At 44.4% G+C, this 19,149-nt stretch overlaps 1 protein-coding gene across 2 annotated transcripts in view; it reads left to right on the top strand.

The window, feature by feature from the left end:
* Positions 1 to 19,149, top strand: part of ADAMTS18 (ADAM metallopeptidase with thrombospondin type 1 motif 18) — a 156,855-nt gene that overhangs the window by 132,293 nt on the left and 5,413 nt on the right. For both annotated transcript variants that reach the window (XM_060289772.1, XM_060289773.1), the window contains 4 exons: positions 1,944 to 2,148; positions 4,487 to 4,672; positions 10,565 to 10,777; positions 16,442 to 16,589. In XM_060289772.1, coding sequence (XP_060145755.1) covers positions 1,944 to 2,148; positions 4,487 to 4,672; positions 10,565 to 10,777; positions 16,442 to 16,589 — 752 coding nt within the window. The remainder of the gene's footprint in view (positions 1 to 1,943; positions 2,149 to 4,486; positions 4,673 to 10,564; positions 10,778 to 16,441; positions 16,590 to 19,149) is intronic.

Below are 19,149 nucleotides of genomic sequence, written 5' to 3'. Positions count from 1 at the left end.
AAAAGCAGAACAGCCCCCTGCAGTGACTCTGCAGAGTTGGAGTGAAATGGGCAGTGTCTTTTGTTTCTTTTCCCTTTTATGCCACCCTATTTTTTTTTTTTTTTTGGCCTCGCAGTGAGAGGCATGCAGGATCTTAGTTCCCTGACTGGGGATCAAACCTGCGAAGTCCTAACAACTGGACTTCCAGGGAATTCCCTGCAACCCTATTATTTATCTCAGTATTTCCTGTTGAATAATGGGACCTTTTAGGGACTATTCTTCTGCAGAGATATACTAGAAATAAGGGCTTAGATTATTAGAGCTCTAAGGACAAAGGAGTTCATCTGATCTAACTCCATTATTTTCCCATGTAATGACCATGTTATATGTCCTACGGTACGCCAGGCCCTCAGCTGAGGACTGGAAGATGGAGATGAATAGCTTGTATTTCCTGCCATCAATGAACCCACCATCGAATGGAAGAGCTGGATGTGTAAACAGATAATTGAGATGCAGTGAGATACGTGCTATAAAAATGATAAATATAAAAAAGCAGTAAGGGGACTTCCCTGGTGGTCCAGCGGTTAGGACTCTGCACAAGGCACAAGACACGGCCAAAAAAAAAAAAAAAAAGGCAATAAGGGAGAAAATGGAAAGTGGAGGAATCAGGTCTGTGAGGTCGGGGTTGATTAAAACTAATAATTTCATGATAATATATATCTTTTCTTTGCATCTTACTGTAAGAGAAAATGATTATACAAATACAAGGAGTTCTTTTATTTGGTATCATCTCTCTTTAACTAAGATAACATGGATTATGCAATGTTTTAGAATACTTAGAATCCTAGAACTCATGTGCTAAATTCTCTGGACTAACAGAAGGGTCTTTAACCTCACACCTCAGGCTTGTGGGGGCAGGGGAAACCAGAGCAAATATCATAGGACTAGGAAGATGCAGAAATGCAGACGTGTAACAAACACACATTTGGTCTGGGTGATGTTTTTATGCTTTCAAATGATACTTAGAAGATTTGTAAACCAAGAGCAGTTTTAGACATTGATGCTTTGAAACGTATCGTGATCCTATCTGGTGGATCTTTTTAATGCTAGGCCTTCGAATCAGAGAATTTCAATTAATCACAGCCAGTTGTTGACAAGGATTCTTGGTTGCAGTTGATCATTCTTCAGTGTACACCAAGTCTCAGACAGCTGTAAAAAAAAAAAAAAGAAGCGACCTGGCAATCTTTAAATAAAGAACTCGAGATTATATCTCTAACCCATCAGTAAAGTTTAAGGCTAACCAGAAAAAGTAGGTGGGGGAACCACCTACTTAGAAATATTCTTTGTGAGACCCTCTCTGAATGTGCCCCTCTCTCTTTCAGATGCTCGCACGTGCGCACACACACACATACACACACACACACACACACACACACACACACACACACACACACACCCCTCTCTCCCCCTCACTGACCCCTTGTTTCATTAGTCTCATTATTGTACTTTTATTAACTTCTTTGTAGCAATTATCAGCAAGTATCTTCTTTATTTGTCCACATAGCCACCTCCTTCCATAAGCTTCTTAATGGGAAAAGCATTGCTTCATCCATCTTTTCCAACCCTAATGCCTAGGAGATCCCGTGGCGCAGGGTTTAAGATCCCAATTGGCTGAACGAATGAATCGCTCACATTTCCAGATGCCACATGTTTCTTTGCCTGCAGAGGGCAGGAACGTATTTTTCCCCAGAATCACGTGGTGATTCCATGTGATCCCCTACAAATGGACCACACTCACGTAGGCTTGAAAATCTATAAAAGCAGAATCAGTATGAATTGGCCATATTGGTTCTACAGTTGACCTTAGACTTTCATCAGGTGGTTAATCTTTCACAGTAACTGCTTTGGAATTGATGATCCTTAGTCTTAGCTTCACCAGAAGTAATTCTGTCTTTCACTGAAAGCTGGAAGCCAGGTGAATGGAGCGTGTGCAGCCGGTCATGTGCGGGGGGCCAGCAGAGCCGGAAGGTCCAGTGTGTCCAGAAGAAGCCCTTCCAAAAGGAGGAAGCGGTGTTGCATTCTCTCTGCCCAGTGAGCACACCCACTCAGGTTCAAGTCTGCAACAGCCATGCCTGCCCTCCAGAATGGAGCCCTGGGCCCTGGTCTCAGGTAAGTGGCAAAGGCTTGGAGTCATTGGATTCATTCCCCGTGGAAAAGGAAGGTGACAGAAATATGGGTGGTATCTTTTTTCCCCTAAGAGTGTCTCAGCTGTTGATATGTTTGTGGGAATCACACTGAGTTAATGGGAAATGGGGCATTTGAATGAGCATTTGTAGCGATGCTTATGCAGCCGGAAGTGTGAGACCCCCCTGTACGACAGCTTAGAGTACTTCAAAGTCTGATCTCCTAAAAAATTAGAATATGGAGGCCATTTAGGCTAGACTAGTGAGTGTTGGAGGATTGGCAGATGAAACTGGCTACTGAATTCTCCAAAGCAAACGGAAAATAGCAAGAACTAGGCATAGAAACATAGAACTAGGCATCATCTTGCTTCAGTGATAAGAGGTGCGGTTATTAGGATACAGAGAGGAGTTGGGCGTGAAGTTGGCTCTTGCCACGAACTCCCAGTGAAAGGTACAAACTCATGAAGTTGGAAGAGCCCTAGAACTACCTGACATTCACAACTCAGAGGGTCTCAGCTGGAGGCAGTTTGCCCCCCAGGGGAATTTGGCCGTGGAGACATTTTGATCGTCACAGCTCTGGAGGATGGTGCTACTGGCATCTGGTTGGTAGAGGGAAACATCCTACAAGGCACAGGGCATTGTAAAAAATGTCTGGCCCCCCGACATTATCTGGTCCAAAATGTGCCAAGAACCCTGGTACACAGCATCCTTGCAGGTGAGAGCCCAGCCTCTGCCCAACCATGGATGGCAAGCAGAGGTTTCATCACCTGAACTATGAAGCCAGGTAGGAGCCCCTGGCCACATTTCTCCCGAGTTTCCGCATAGGGTGCATTACATCCTGGACAGTATAGATTTCGGATGCAGTTTAGCCTTGCACCCTCACACCCCCTTTTATTTGACAACTAAAACCAAATATGTCCTTTTGAGAACTTACTCAGTATGAAAGGGGTCCTTCAGAACTGTGAGAGCAACCAGTTCTTCCATGAGAGACCATGGCTCTGGAAACCATTTGGGAAGCAATTTAAACATTTTACCACGCTGGAAAAAAATCGCGATAAATAAGAATTCTATTGAATAAGAATTTAACTACTTGGATGTTATGAACGTGAATGAGAGACGTTTAGGGGTGCAGAGCCCTGGTCTGATATCAGACGAATTTGCCCATCTCCACAACTTGGCAGACGGTCGATTCATCTTGGTCAAGGTACCTAAGCTCTGTGACTCAGACACCTCCTTTGTAAAATGGGATAATAGCGGTTATCTCATGGGCTGTTTAGAGGGTCATGTGATATAGGCCCTGGTATACACTAAGGTGTATCACCGTGCACAGAAGGCATTCAATAAACATCCTCTGCTGTGGTTTGCAGAGAGATGATTATTATGATATCATCACCATCCTGTCTCCATCTCCCTTAGAAATAGGAAGAATGAGAATTCCCACCGGTCCTCTGAGCAGGCTTGGAACGGTGCCCCAGATGTTTGCAAACTCACAGACAGCCAAGACAAGCGGGACCACATCTCGTGCGGCCCTTCTGAGAGGCCAACAAGAAGACTGTAAAGGCCAGGGAGGGGACACGTCCCTTGAGGGCACACCCCAGCCTGGGGCCAAAGTCTTCTAAGTGATCTTGGCAGCTCGTGAAGTACAAATCTGAAAGCCAGGAGATGATTTGCCGCCTTATATATTTCACAGTGCTTGTGAAGGTCAAGACAGTAAGACTAGAAGAGTATGAGACCACCGTGCACAGTTGCCTCCAAATATTTGATGAGTGTCGACTTAGTTTTTCCCCAAGAGTTAGCACAGTGCCCCGCCTAGAAACAGCAGATGTTAGGGGCAGGAACTGGACACTCCCAGCCCATTTTCATAGATGTCACGGTCTGTTGCCGTCCCTATTGTACATATTATACTTTGCTATTATTCTCCTTGTCCGAAGCACTGACGGTCCTCTTTCACCAATGCCCAGATTGACTCTGCCTTGTGCCAGAGAGAGATACAGTTACATCCATGAATAGGCCCTGTACCATTTTCCAAATTGTTATCATGTGTGCTGTGCACAGAACCCCTCTCTTCTCCATTAAGAATAAAACTTGTCTTCAGACCTGGGGCAACACAGCAACCCCTGGGCATTCAGAATGTTGAAAGGGAACAGTAATCTGTACTTAGAGGCTCTGGAGGGAGGAAAGATTAATTCTGCTGGCTGCAAGGGATTTTATTGGGCATTTGGTTCTAGTGCTTAAAAATTGCTCTGTAAACCCTTCATTAATGCATTCGTCTGGAAGACAGTCTTTTGAGACTAGCATGTACATGCCTTTTTTTAAATCTCAAGTGTTCTAAGACCTGTGGACGAGGGGTGAGGAGACGTGAAGTCCTGTGTAAAAGTTCTGCCACGGTAGAGGACGTCCCTGAGAGCTTGTGTGCCAGCAGCCCGAGACCAGAATCGCAGGAGGGCTGCGTCCTAGGACGATGTCCCAAGAACAGTCGGCTCCAGTGGGTCGTCTCTTCGTGGAGTGAGGTATGAGTTCAGATGTAGTGCTGGGTTTTGTTGGGAATGCTCAGCTCATCCCCCAGCATCCACTCAGTGCTCCTCTCTGTTCCACACGTGTATACCAAGTGGCTGCTTACTATTCATTCTTCCCTGCTGATTTCTTCCTCACATATTAATAAAGCACCCATCACACTGATTGGGCAGTGCCTGGGCTGTGGAGGTACCAAACCGTACGTATAAAGCATGTGTATAAAAATACAGATGGGACTTCCCTGGTGGCGCAGTGGTTGGGAATCCGCCTGCCAATGCAGGGGACGCGGGCTCGAGCCCTGGTCCGGGAAGATCCCACGTGCCGCGGAGCAACTAAAAGCCCGTGCGCCACAACTACTGAGCCTGCGCTCTAGAGCCTGCTCGCTGCAACTAGAGAAAGCCACAGCAACGAAGACCCAACGCAGCCAAAAATAAATAATTTATATAAACAAAAAAAAATACAGGTTAGGTAAGCAGAGTGCTGTGGTAGAGGTCTGTGATCCCACGGGAGAGCCTGAGGTCCACCCAACCCCCGCGTCAGGAGGAAACCTTGGCAGAAGAGACTTTCCAGGGAGTGAGAGCCTGAGGGATGAGCAGGAATCAGGCAAAGCCAGGGCCAGGGCTGTTCAGACAGAGGGTGCACCCTACGCAAGGGAGAGACCGGAGAATATAACGCAGTCAGGGCGGAACTGGGCAGGGGGTCGGGGTGGAAGCTGGAGGTTTCATCACGCACAGCTCGTGAGGGCCGGGGGTGGTGGGCTACAAATATATCCTATAACGGTTGGGGAGCTATTTAAAATTTTAAATAAAGCAGTGGAACAATCAGGTTTTCATCTCAGACAGAGGGGAACCCAAAGCCAGAGGCAGGAAAGCCGCTTGCCTGGACGTTGCAGTGATGAAAATGAAAGATGAAAGTTTTCCAGGGATGGCAGGAAGCAGGGTCTTTGAGAGTTCCTAAAGAAGCCGGCTGGTACCTTCAGGCATATGTTGGGTAGGGGAGAGGGAAGATTTAAAGATGCCCCCCAGACTTGTAGCTTGGGAAAATCCTTTGAGTTCACAGGCATAGGAAACATGAGAAAAGACGCCAAACCGCAAGTGTCCATCAGAAACACGTAAGGTGAGGTCTCTGCTCTATGGAGTCCACCGTCTGGTGAGCAAGACAGACGCCCAGAAAGAGAAAAGGTCACTAGTGGGGATGGTGAGGTCCAGTAGTGGAGGGGCTTCTATCCCAACAGCCTCTGGGTCTTTTCCATCAATGCCCTTTCATTCTATGTAGATGACAAGTATAGAGCAACACGTCCGCCTCTCTCCTCCTCGCTCATTTTCTTTAAGAGACATTATAACCTAATGGCTAAAGGCATGGGCTTGAATCAGACTTAGCCCGTTAAAACGCAGCCTTCAGTGATTACTACAGGTGTGACCTTGGGCTAAGCCTCATTTTCCTCCTTGGCACCTTGGAGCCAACACTTGCACCTCCCTCCCTCATAGAGCTGCTGTAAGTATAAGCTCAGTGTTATCCTTTATTATTTATTTATTTTATCTTTATTGAAGTAGAGTTGATTTACAGTGTTGTGCTAATTTCTGCTGTACAGCAAAGTGACTCAGTTATACACATGTATACATTCTTTTCTATATTCTTTTCCATTATGGTTTATCCCTGGAGATTGGATATAGTTCCCTGTACTATACAGCAGGACCTTGTAGTTTATCCATTCTAAATGTAACAGTTTGCATCTACTAAGCCCAAATTCCCAATCCATCCCTCTCCCTCCACCCCTCCGTTTTGGCAACCACAAGTTTGTTCACTATGTCTGTGTGTCTGTTTCTGTTTCATAGATATGTTCATTTGTGTCATATCTTACATTCCACATATAAGTGATACCATATGGTATTTGTCTTTTTCCTTCTGACTTATTTCACTTAGTATGATAATCTCTAGATCCATCCATGTTGCTGCAAATGGCATAATTTCATTCTTTTTTATGGCTGAGTAATATCCCATTTCATATATGTACATTTTCTTTATCCATTCATCTGTCAATAGACATTTAGGTTGGTTCCGTGTCTTGGCTATTGTGAATAGTACTGCTATGAACGTAGGGGTGCATGTATCGTTTTGAATTAAAGTTTTTTGTCTGGTTATATGCTGGATCATGTGGCAATTCTATTTTTAGTTTTCTGAGGAACCTCCATACGGTTTTCCACAGTGCCTGCACCAACTTACATTCCCACCAACAGGGCAGGAGCGTTCCCTTTTCTCCACACCCTCTCCAGCATTTGTTATTTGTAGACTTTTTAATAATGGCCATCTGACCAGTGTGAGGTGGTACCTCACTGTAGTTTTGATTTGCATTTCCCTAATAATTAGTGATGTTGAGCATCTCTTCACGTGCCTATTGGCCATTTGTACGCCTTCTTTGGAGAAATGTTTATTTCGGTCTTCTGCCCATTTTTCAATTGGGTTGTTTTTTCTCTTGTTAAGTTGTATGAGCTGTTTGTATATTTTGGATATTAAGCCCTTGTTGGTTGCATCATCTGCAGCATCATCTGCAAAAGTTTTCTCCTGTTCCACAGGTTTTCAGTTTTTTTATGGTTTCCTTTGCTGTGAAAAACCTTGTAAGTTTGATTGGGTCCCACTTGTTTATTTTTGTTTTTATTTCTATTGCCTTGGGAAGCTGACCTAAGAAAACACCGGTATGATTTATGTCAGAGAATGTTTTGCCTATGCTCTCTTCTACGAGTTTTACAGTGTCATGTTTTAAGTTTAAGTCTTTAAGGCATTTTTCATTTCTTATTTTGTTTATTTGGGTTCTCTTTTTCTTCTTGGTGAGTCTGGTCAGAGGTTTGTCAATTTTGTTTACCCTTTCAAAGAACCAGCTCTTGATTTTATTTTTTTCTATTGTTTTTTAATCTGTTTTATTTCCTCTAAACTGTATTGTTTCCTTCCTTCTGCTGCCTTACGTTTGTTTACTCTCCTTTTTCTAATTATCTCCTCAATTAGGTAGTAGGTTAGGTTGTTTGAGATTTTTCTTGTTGTTTTGAGGAAGGCATGTAGTTCTAGGAACTTCCCTGTAAGAACTGATTTTGCTGCATCCCATAGCTTTTGTGTGGTTGTGCTTTCGTTTCATTTGTTTCAAGGTACTTTTTAGTTTCTTTTTGGATTTCCTTGTTGACCCACTGGTTTTTCTAGTAGCACATCGTTTAGTCTCCACGTAATCGGTTTTTTTCTCGTTTCTTTTCCTATGGTTGATTTCTAGCTTCATGCCATTGCGGTCAGAGAAGATGCTCAAAATAATTTCTATACTCTTAAATGTGTTGAGGTTAGTTTTTCGCCCTAGTATGTGGTCAGTCCTAGAGAATGTTCCATGTGTACTTGAAAAGAATGTGTATTCTGGTTTGTTTGGGTTTTTTTGATGTAATGTCCCGAAAATATCAATTAAGTGTAACTGTTCTATTGTATCATTTAGGATCTCTGTTGTCTTTGATTTTCTGTCTAGAAGATACGTCCATTGATGTGAGTGGGGTGTTAAAGGGAGAGATTGACAGGAATACAATAATAGTTGGAGACTTTATGTCTGTTAGGATTTGTTTTATGTATTTTGGTGCTCCTATATTAGGTGCATATATGTTAAGGAGTGTAAAATCCTCTCCTTGTATTGACCCTCTTATCATTATATAGTGTCCTTCTTTAAAACAGAGGCCATAAAGAAAAAGTCTTTTGTCTGATACAAGTATTGTGACTCCCACTTTCTTGTCGTTTCTGTTTGTATGAAGTATCTTCTTCCATCCCCTCATTTTCAATCTATTTGTGTCCTCTGCCCTATGGTGGGTCTCTTGTATTTTAATCCAGTCTGCCACTCTGTGTCTTTTGATTGGAGCATTCAGTCCATTGACATTTAAGGTAATTATTGATACATATGTATTTATTGCCATTTTAAACCTTGTTTTCCAGTTAATTTTGTTTCTTCTTTGTTCTGTTCTTCTTGTTTTTCTTTCTGTGGTTTAATGATTTCCTTTTATTTTATGCTTGTGTTTTCTTCCTTTTGGTTTTTGTGAATCTATTGTACGTTTTTGATTTGTGGTTGCCCTGTTTTTCAAGTATGTTCACCCCTTCCTATATCTGCTTGCTTTAGACTGATAGTCAAATAGGCTCAAACACATTCTAGAAAAAAAAATCTACATTTTCTTACTCTTTCCCCACATTTTATGATTTTCATGTCCTTTTGTACATCTTCATGTTTATCCTTTTGCTGTTCCTGTATTTATCATTGCTTTCACAGATAGGTTTTTTTTTTCCTTTTGATCTGTATATTGAATTCTTTAAGTGATTTACTTTCCATTTGTGATTTCCTCCTTCCTATATCTTCCTTTCTGTTTAGAAAAGACCTTTCAGTATTTCTTCTAGGATAGGTTTAGTACTGCTGTATTCTTTTAGTTTTTGCTTGTCTGAGAAATTCTTTCCCTCCCCTTCTATTCGAAATGGTAATCTTGCTGGGTAGAGTAACCTAGGTTGCAGACTTTCCCCTCCAGGACTTTGCTGCCGAGAGTGCCCTCACAGAGAAAGAAGCTCCTATGGCGGTCCTGCCCCCCTCCTAGCACACCCCCCCCCCAACAATAGTGCCTTGCCTCTCTAATGGGCCCAGGCTTCTTTCTGTCCTCCCTCAGCTGGGGCATACCACGCCCTAGCCCCCTCTGGGTGTCTCCAAGCAACCAACCCCAGTCCTCTCCCTGGGTCTGACCTCCAAATCCCGAGCGTCAGCACCCAGCCCCTGCCTGCCTCAGCAGAGGAGCATCTCAGGCTAGGGGGTTCCGGGCAGTGGTACCAACCCTCCATGCAGGTCTCTCTCCTCTTTGCCCTCTACAAACTGGTTGCTGTGCTCCTCCAAGGCTCCAAAGCTTCCCCTCTGTCCTGGTTGATCTCCCTGCCAGTGAGGGGACTTCCCAGGGTGCAGAAAGCCTTCCCCTTGCACAGTTTCCTCCCAGGGGCACAGATCCTGTCCCAATTCCTCTTTTGTTTCCTTTTTTCTTTTGTCCTACCCAGTTATGTGGAGATTTTCTTACCCTTTTGAAAGTCTGAGGTCTCCTGCCAGGGTTCAGTAGATGTTCTGTGAGAATCAGTCCACGTGCAGGTGTATTTTTGATGTGTTTGTGGCAGAAGGTGAGCTCCATACCCTGGTCCTCCAGCATCTCGATCCCATCCCTGTCCTTCGTTATTTATGATGGTTACACGGATGCCACTTCTTACGGATTTATTCAGTTCATCAAGGCTTCGTACAGTATTCCATAATACTGTTTAAAACCAAAACAAACAGGTTTTCTCATACTTTTCATCAGCCTCCATCCTTCTCTGTTTTTCCTGCCATACCACAGCTGCAGGTTGTATCTCAGCCAAGAGGGAAGCAGGGTAAAAATGAAGGCAAGTTACTTGTGATCTGACGGTTCTTCCCCTGCACTGCATCTAACCCCAGTCTCCCTGCCCTGCTTCCTTGGCACACCGAGCCCTGACTCTGCAGAGAGGCCTCAGGTATTCCTGGACATCCAGTCACTACACAGAGATCCTGATCACATCCTCTGCCAATTTTGTCTCTCTCTCGGACTTTGTCTCACTCCCTCCACGTGGCATCTCCTGGTCCTGCTGGGCAGGGCCTCATTTTGTTCTACGGTACTGATGACTTCTGTGACCTTGGGAAAGTGACTCCGATTCTCTGGCCTCTACAGCACGAGGGACTGGGTGCAGTGCTTTCGGGATCCAGGCGTGGTGCAGGTTGACCTGCTGCAGTCCCGTCCCTCGGATTACACGTGGATGGTGCCTCCTTAGGTCAGAACGCATCTGTGCAGCAGACGTAACGGTGGAGCCTGCACACTGACGCCTCTTTTCTTGGCCCCTAGTGTTCCGCTAGCTGTGGTTTGGGGGTAAGGAAGAGGGAAATGAAATGCAGCGAGAAGGCCTTCCAGGGCAAGCTGGTAACCCTCCCTGAGCGACGGTGCCGCAATATTAAGAAACCAAACCTGGACTTGGAAGAAACCTGCAACCGAGGGGCGTGTCCAGCCCGTCCAGTGTACAGTATGGCAGCTGGGTGGTATTCGTCGCCATGGCAACAGGTGAGTGCACACAGAGTGAGGGGTTTTACACCTAGGAGAGATTCAAGAAAAGGAGGCAGTTTACAGCTGCTGCTGTTACAGACCTGTCCAAACAACCTGAGCTCCTTGGCCAGCTCCACTGCCCATGCGGCCCTGGGCAGATTCCATCATCTGTGAGCCTCCATTTTCACATCTAGAAAATTGAGATGATAATATCTTGCAGAGCTGGGTTTTTTTTTTTTCTTGCGGAGCACAGGCTCCGGATGCGCAGGCTCAGTGGCCATGGCTCACGGGCCCAGCCGCTCCGCAGCATGTGGGATCCTCCCGGACCAGTACACGAACCCGTGTCCCCTGCATCGGCAGGCGGACTCTCAGCCACTGCGCCACCAGGGAAGCCTTTTTTAATGAGTAAATAAAGTCCTTAGTCCCAGGGCCGTCACACCGTGCTGATGTTCACAGTCGTTGCTGGTGTTCAAACCATCACGAGAGTCTTCTGTATTTTAGAAATGCTGCTCAGAGGCTTGACTCGCTTGGTTTTTATGTCATGTTTCTGAATAATATAATAGCTAACATTTGTCAAACGCTTTCTACGCTACGGACTGTGCATGCATCCTCTGTTCCCTCCGTTCATCCTGGAAACAGTCTTATCAGTGGGTATTATTGCCCCTTTTTTGAGGCAGGTAAAGCTCAGTGACTTCGGCAATTCAGCCAAAGACACCCAGCTTTTAAACTCAGATCCTCGAAAGACTTGGAGGCAACTTTAGACACACTGCTTTGGGCTAGGATTGGTATGTGATGCTAAGTCTCAGAGAATGATATGCCCTCAGGAATCCAAAGCTGTGTTTTGGTCCGTGCATTGTTACAACCAATGGGAGTTACATAGCTCTTCAGAGACCCCACTGGCTTGAGAGGTGCTACCCACCTCATCATGCAACACAGGTGCCAGGTAGGTTTGGGTATGTATTGGGGAGGCTCTGGGAACTAAAACATGGAGGAAAGATCAGGAAATTAGCATGATTGCATCTCTCTAATTGGCTAGGCTCCTACTAGGTGATATGCCTATTGCTATGAATTCCTTTAAAAAATTTTAACAGATTTAGAAATTGATTCATTAGCGCACAGCCATGCTGATTTGTTTGTGGTGTTCACGGCTGCTTTAGTGCTGCAAAGGCAAAGTTGAGTAACTGCAACAAAAATCGTATGGCCCATAAAGCCTAAAATACGTACTACTGTGAGAGGAGAGTTCCCCAGATGACAGAGTAGGAGTTCACCCCCTCTCACGGGCACACCAAAATAACAACTATTTACAGAACGACAATTGACGACAAAGACCGGAACCTACCAGAAAAGATCTTCTGCAACTAAAGATGTAACGAAGGAGCCACAGTGAGATGGGTAGGAGAGGCAGAGTCGCAGTATACCCCCGGGTGGGTGATTCACAAATGGAAGAATCGCTACAGTTGCAGAGCTTGTCCCCAGGGAGCGAGGGATCTGCACCAGGAAGCTGAGCCTTCAGGACGTCTGGCCTTGGAGGCCAGTGGAGCTTACTTTCAGGAGTTCCGGAGCACTGTGGGAAACAGAGACACCGCTCTTAAAGGGTGCACACAGAATGTCACACGCTCTGAGACCTAGGGCATAAGCAATGCTTAGAAAGGAGCCTGGGTCAGACCTACCTGCTGATCTTGGAGAGTCTCCTGGAGAAGAAGGAAGCAACTGGAACAAACCCTGGGTACAGACACTGGCATTGGGGGAGCTCATTCTACCACATGGACACTAGTGCTGGCAAGCGCCATTTTGTAACCTCCCTCGAGCTGATTAGCCTAGGGATCCAGCCCTGCCTACCAGCCTAAAGGCACCAGTACTGGGACGCCTCAGGCCAAGCAGTTTAACTGGGTGCAGATGCTGCCCCACCCACCAGCAAAGAGGCTGCCTTAAGACTCCCTGGGCCCAAGCCCAGCCTACCAGTGAGGCTGCTCTAGCCTCAGAACCAGCCTCACCCACCAGCAGGTGGACAGCAGCCTCAGGACAACTGCAGCCATGGCGGGACCCAGCCCACCCACCAGCAGGCCAACACCAGCTCTAAGATACCTTGGCTGCCAGCTGCCCTGGGATCCAGCCCAACTCATCAGTAGGCCAACACAAGCTGTGAGACATGCCAGGCCCACAGCAGCTGTGTCAGAAAATGGCTTTACCCACCAACATTTAGACACAACCTCTGGGACCACTGGACTCTGCAGCCAGACGACAGGACCTGACTTTGCCTGCCACTGGGCTGGCACTAGCCCCAGGACCCGGCTGAATGCACCAGTAGGTGGGCCTCAGCCCTGGGATCTCCTGGACCCTGACCCTGCTCCCCAGCAAGCCAGCACTAACCCCAGGGTTCTGCAGCCAGCCACCTTGTGACACAGCCTCACCAAGCAGCGGTCAGCAGCCTCTGCACAAGGCAGGGCAATAAAAGGAATCCACGCTGGAGAAGAAGAAGTAACACTGTCACTGTTTGTAGATGACATTATACTGTACATAGAAACTCCTAAAGATACACCACCAAAAAAACCACCACAGCTCATCAATGGATTTGGTAAAGCTGTAGGATACAAAATTAATGTACAGAAATCTGTTATACTTCCATACACTAATAACAACCTGTCAGAGAAATTAAACAATCCCATTTACAGTTACCTCAAAAAGAATAAAATACCTAGGAATAAACCTACCCAAGGAGGTAAAGGACCTGTACTCGTAAAACTATAAGACACTGATCAAAGAAACTGAAGAGGTCATAAACAGATGGAAAGATATACTGTGTTTGTGGACTGGAAGAGTTAATATAATTAATATTGTCAAAATGATCATACTACCCGAGGCAATCTACATATTCAGTGCAATCCCTATCAAAATACCAATAGCATTTTTCACAGAACTGGAACAAATAATCTTAAAATTTGTTTGGAAACAAAAGAGACCCTAAATAGCCAAAACAGTCTTGAGAAAGAAGAACAGAACTGGAGGTATCATGCTCCCTGACTTCAGACTATACTAAAAAACTATGGTAATCTAAACAGTATGATACTGGCACAAAAACAGACACATGGATTAATGGGACCGAATAGAGAGCCCAGAATTAAACCCATGCACTTAAGGTCAATTAATCTACAATGAAGGAGGCGAGAATATACAGTGGAGAAAATAGTCTCTTCAATTAGTGGTACTAGGAAAACTGTACTACTGCATGTAAAAGAATGAAATTAGTACATTTTCTCATACCATATACAAAAATAAACTCAAAATGGAGTAAAGACCTAAATGTAAGACCAGAAACCATAAAACTCCTAGAAGAAAACATAGGCAGAACATTCTTTTACATAAATTGTAGCAATGTGTTTTTAGGTCTGTCTGCCTCCTCAGGCAAAGGAAACTAAAGCAAAAATAAACACATGGGATCTAATTAAACTTAAAAACTTTTCACATCAAAGGAAACCATAGACAAAATGAAATGACAACCTACCGACTGGGAGGAAATATTTGCAAATGATGTGACTAATAAGGGGATAATATCCAAAACATATACACAGCTCACACAAATCCATATCAAAAAACAAAACAACCCAATCAAAAATGGGCAGAAGAACTGAATAAACACTTTTCCAAAGAGGACATGCAGATGGCCAAAGAGTACATGAAAAGATGCTCAACATCACTGATCGTCAGAGAAATGCAAATCAAAACCACAGTGAGGGGCTTCCCTGGTGGCACAGTGGTTAAGAATCTGCCTGCTAATGCAGGGGACACGGGTTCAAGCCCTGGTCCTAGAAGATCCCACATGCCGCAGAGCAGCTGAGCCCACGCGCCACAACTACTGAGCCTGCACTCTTGAGCCCGCATGCCGCAACTACTGAGCCTGCGTGCCTAGAGCCCGTGCTCCACGACAAGAGAAGCCACTGCGATGAGAAGCCCACACTGAAGAGTAGCCCCCACTCGCCCTGCAACTACAGGAAGCCCGCCCGCACACAGCAACGAAGACCCAACGCAGCCAAAAATAAAGTTACATTAAAAAAAAAAACACACAGTGAGATGTTACCTCACACCTCTTAGTATGGCTATCATCAAAAAGAACGCAAATAACAAATGTTGGCGAGGATGTGGAGAAAAGGGAACCCCTATACACTGTTGGTGGGAATGTAAATTGGTGCAGACACTGTGGAAAATAGTATGGACATTCCTCAAAAAACTAAAAATAGAACTACCATATGACCCAGCAGTTCAACTCCTGGGTATGTATCCAAAGAAAAAGAAAACACTAATTCAAAAAGATACATGCACCCTAATTTTCGTAACAGCATTATTTACAATAACCAAGATATGAAAGCAAACTAAGTACCTATCAACAGATGAGTGGATAAAGAAGATGTGGTACATGTATATAATGGACTACTACTCAGCCATAAAAAAGGAAATAATGCCATTTGCAGCAACATCAATGGACCAGGAAGGTATTATGCTTAGTGAAATAAGTCAGATAGAGAAGGATAAACACTGTTATCACTTATACGTAGAATGTAAAAAATATAGAGAACCAGTAACAGAGTGGGAGGGGCATTAAAAGGTACAAACTACTGTATATATAATAAATAAGCTACAATGACATGTTTTACAGCACAGGGGTTATAACCAATATTTTATAATAACTATAAACGGAATATAATCTATAAAAATTTTGAATCACTCTGTTGTACACCTGAGACTAATACAATATTGTAAATCAAATAAAAATATTTACTGTCTTGCTCTTTACAAAAAAAGTTTGCCAACTTCTGGTTTAAATGATTTGATAACACTAATACAGCTGTATTTGAATTTGGGGCTAAATCCAAAACTCATACTCTTTTTACCTCAACGTATCTTTTCCTCTCAAATGCCAATCCATACAGTGATGCTTGTCCAAGATGAAGTCTGCACCTGTCCACAATAAAATAAGAAAAATAATAAGGATAATTTAGTGAATTTTTTAAAAGCAAAATACATATAAAAATCTATTTAAAGGGCTATCTTTTTCCCCTGATAATATTTTCTTGTTTTCCAGGCACAAATATCCTTATATGTGTGCCTGGAAAAATATAACTTGACACTCCTTATTAGTCTTTTTTTTTTTTTTTAAACTTCAGTTGGACAGTGAAATAATTGACTTCTAGGAAGCACCATATCCACCAGGCTAACTCAGAATTCGGCTGGGCACAGAGGGCATAATTCCAAAGCTGTCTCGGAGAGTTATTTCTTTTGCTGTCCAAGTTTTGAACTATCCCCTCCACTATCGTATCTGCAGAGATTGCCTGGAATTCTTTAAATACTGTGATGAATTGCCTAGATGTGTCTCTCTTTGTTTCTGCATTCTTATAGCAGCTTCTGTATTTCTTTATGAGTCACTTAACTGGGAGACACACATTCTTGGGGGAGATAGACAGCATTTGCTTAAGAGCCTTCTAATCAGATCCCATGGCTCCCACATGTTAGAAGAGACTCAGTGTACCACGAGCACATTGTGCCTGGCTCTGGACAATCCCTGTTTTATGGACAGGCATCTTGGCGATGTCATGAAGCATAGGGATTCCTTTTATTTGATGTCACTGACATCAGACAGGACACCATCCCGACTGATCCTGACACCTTCCTCTTTTCCCTTTTCTGCAGTGCACGGTGACCTGTGGAGGAGGGGTCCAGACTCGATCAGTCCACTGTGTTCAGCAGGGCCAGCCTTCCTCAAGTTGTCTGCTCCGGCAGAAACCTCCGGTGCTACGAGCCTGTAATACAAACTTCTGTCCAGCTCCTGAAAAGAGAGGTAAAGGACCCCACGTGCCAGTCAGTTTTACTGCTCTTTGGAATATTTTTCAAAAGCCTACCGTATTTGATTGCGTAGCTTATGCATTGCACAACGCTAGGGGGCGCCATTCACATCCAAGTCTATGTGAAGAGCACTCCTGAGAGGTGTACAAGGCACAGATCCAGGAAAGTTCCTGCTCAAAGTGATCTTGTTTGCATGGGTATGCAAGAACATTTAATTCTACAATTAATGGCTTTTTAGCCATTCATTTTTACTTTGAAAGGACGAAATGGTAATGTTGCAAGGCCCTTTTCTTAAATTTAAATTGAAAAAAGTAACCACCATGCGCCAGAGCCATAAAAAAGAATGAAATAATGCCATTTGCAGCAACCTGGATGGGCCTAGAGCTCATCATAAGTCAGACAGAGGAAGAGAAGTATCATATGATATCACTTATATGTGGAATCTAAAAAAAAAATGATACAAATGAACTTATTTACAAAACAGAAACAGTCTCACAGACTTCGAAAACAAACTTACGGTTACCAAAGGGGAAACGTGGGGAGGGAGGGATAAATTAGGAGTTTGGGATTAACATATACACGCTACTATATATAAAAGAGATAACCAATAAGGACATACTGTATAGCACAGGGACCTCTACTCAATATTCTGTAATATCCTATATGGGAAAAGAATCTAAAAAAGAATGGATATATGTATAACTGAATCACTTTGCTGTACACCTGAAACTGACACAACATAGTAAATCAACTATACTGCAAGATCAAATAAAAATTACATTTAAAAAAAGAAAGATAAAAAAAGTTGAACAAAGTAACCACCATAGGCCAGAGATAATGCTTATCCACCAGAATGCAAGAGTGAACAAGAATTGCCCTCTAGGAACATACGTACGCGGGCCTCTCACTGCTGTGGCCTCTCCCGTTGCGGAGCACAGGCTCCGGACGCGCAGGCTCAGCGGCCATGGCTCACGGGCCCAGCCGCTCCGCGGCATGTGGGATCTTCCCGGACCGGGGCACGAACCCGCGTCCCCTGCATCGGCAGGCGGACTCTCAACCACTGTGCCACCAGGGAAGCCCTAGGAACTTACATTTTAATTGAGGCGACAGATAAATTACAATTGCAGTGAATATGCATTATCCTAGCACTACACCCTGAATGGTTTTTTTTTTGGTTCAAGTTAGGTCAAATGAAGTACAGTGAGTGCTGATGGAAAAATGGGAAATTCACTTGTCTGAGTGAACCATACTCTTCTTCACTAGTCCATCTTATTTTAAAGTAATCTGACAAACACCAGGAAATATTTCTTCAGCCTAATCAGATTTCCTTGTGCCCAAGAATCATTTTCCATCGTGTACCTGCTGAGTTTTCACTTTATCCAATCTCTTACCCCAGGTTTTCCAAGTTGTGGTGAATCAGGTTCAGGCCTGTTCCTCACTTCCTCTTTCACTGTCCATACCACTTCCCATCTCTAAATTGATGTTGTTGTTTATCTCCTTCTTACAGCCTTAGCTCCAGGCATCAATTTTCTCTCCTCTGCTCTTTCTCCTTTCTTATCTGGGGTTTGCACAAGATAAGAAAACAAATAACATAGCAGAGCCAGATCACCTCTAAGGCAATGCCAGAATTCTACAAACCTGCAGCCTTTCTCAGCATAAAGCTTATAGGGGAAGAAGTAAGTGGTCATATACTCCCAGACTGACGACCCCTTTCCTCACCATCGGTGATTTTTCACTTTCACCCTTTAGTCAGTTGGCCACAGACAAACCCACACATACAAAGGCTCAGTCTGGAAGGGCCACAAATAAAGGGCATGCCCCCTCAGTACTTTCAGAAAGGCCAAAGGCCAATCCTGAAAATACTCAAGAGTACGTATTTCCTGGGCAGGACTGTGAGGTAGGGAGAGTCAAGAGGCATGCTAGGGGCAAGGCGGTGGGGAGGCTGTCGATGTTTATTATTTTGTGCACCCGTCACCACACATGGCACACAGTAGGTGCTCAACACGTGTTACATGAACAAATGCAGGAGTGTGTAAATAAAGGACTGTGTGTTAAGTACTCTTGTTTCCCCTTTACCGCTCTTCTAGGGATAAAAGAACATGGCAGGGTCTTGGTCTTAAGCCACAGGGAGCTCAGTGTCTCAAAAGAGGAGAAAGACACCACTGCAAATAAAACAGGGGGAACGTCCCTAGCGTTGTGACGGCGGTGAGCTCTAGCTGGTTTGCAGGGATGGTGCGAAGTGAAAAAGGAGGATGTGGGGAAAGGCTTCCTGGAAGAGGGACTTCTCTCCATGCCTCTTGACCGAGTCAGGTCTCCTTTTAGAAAGAGGAGTAAAATGAGAAGGCAAATATGAAGGACACAAGCCCAGGTGTTTCTTCCTGGCCAAAAACGTGGGCTATAGTCTTACTAAGTTGGAGATTTCCTCTCAGTTCTCCCATTGCCATCCCCAAGGTAAGGAGGGTGGCATGCACACGCTACTGCCCAGAAGTCTTCCTTCTTATGTTGCTGGCTGGATGCCCACTGGGGGAAGTGATTTGAGTGTATTTTCGGCCCTG

This window comes from Globicephala melas, chromosome 19 (assembly GCF_963455315.2).
Source record: "Globicephala melas chromosome 19, mGloMel1.2, whole genome shotgun sequence".
Classification (NCBI taxonomy): domain Eukaryota; kingdom Metazoa; phylum Chordata; class Mammalia; order Artiodactyla; family Delphinidae; genus Globicephala; species Globicephala melas.
Note: the sequence above shows the minus strand (reverse complement) of the source record. Positions and strands in the feature narration are given on the sequence as shown.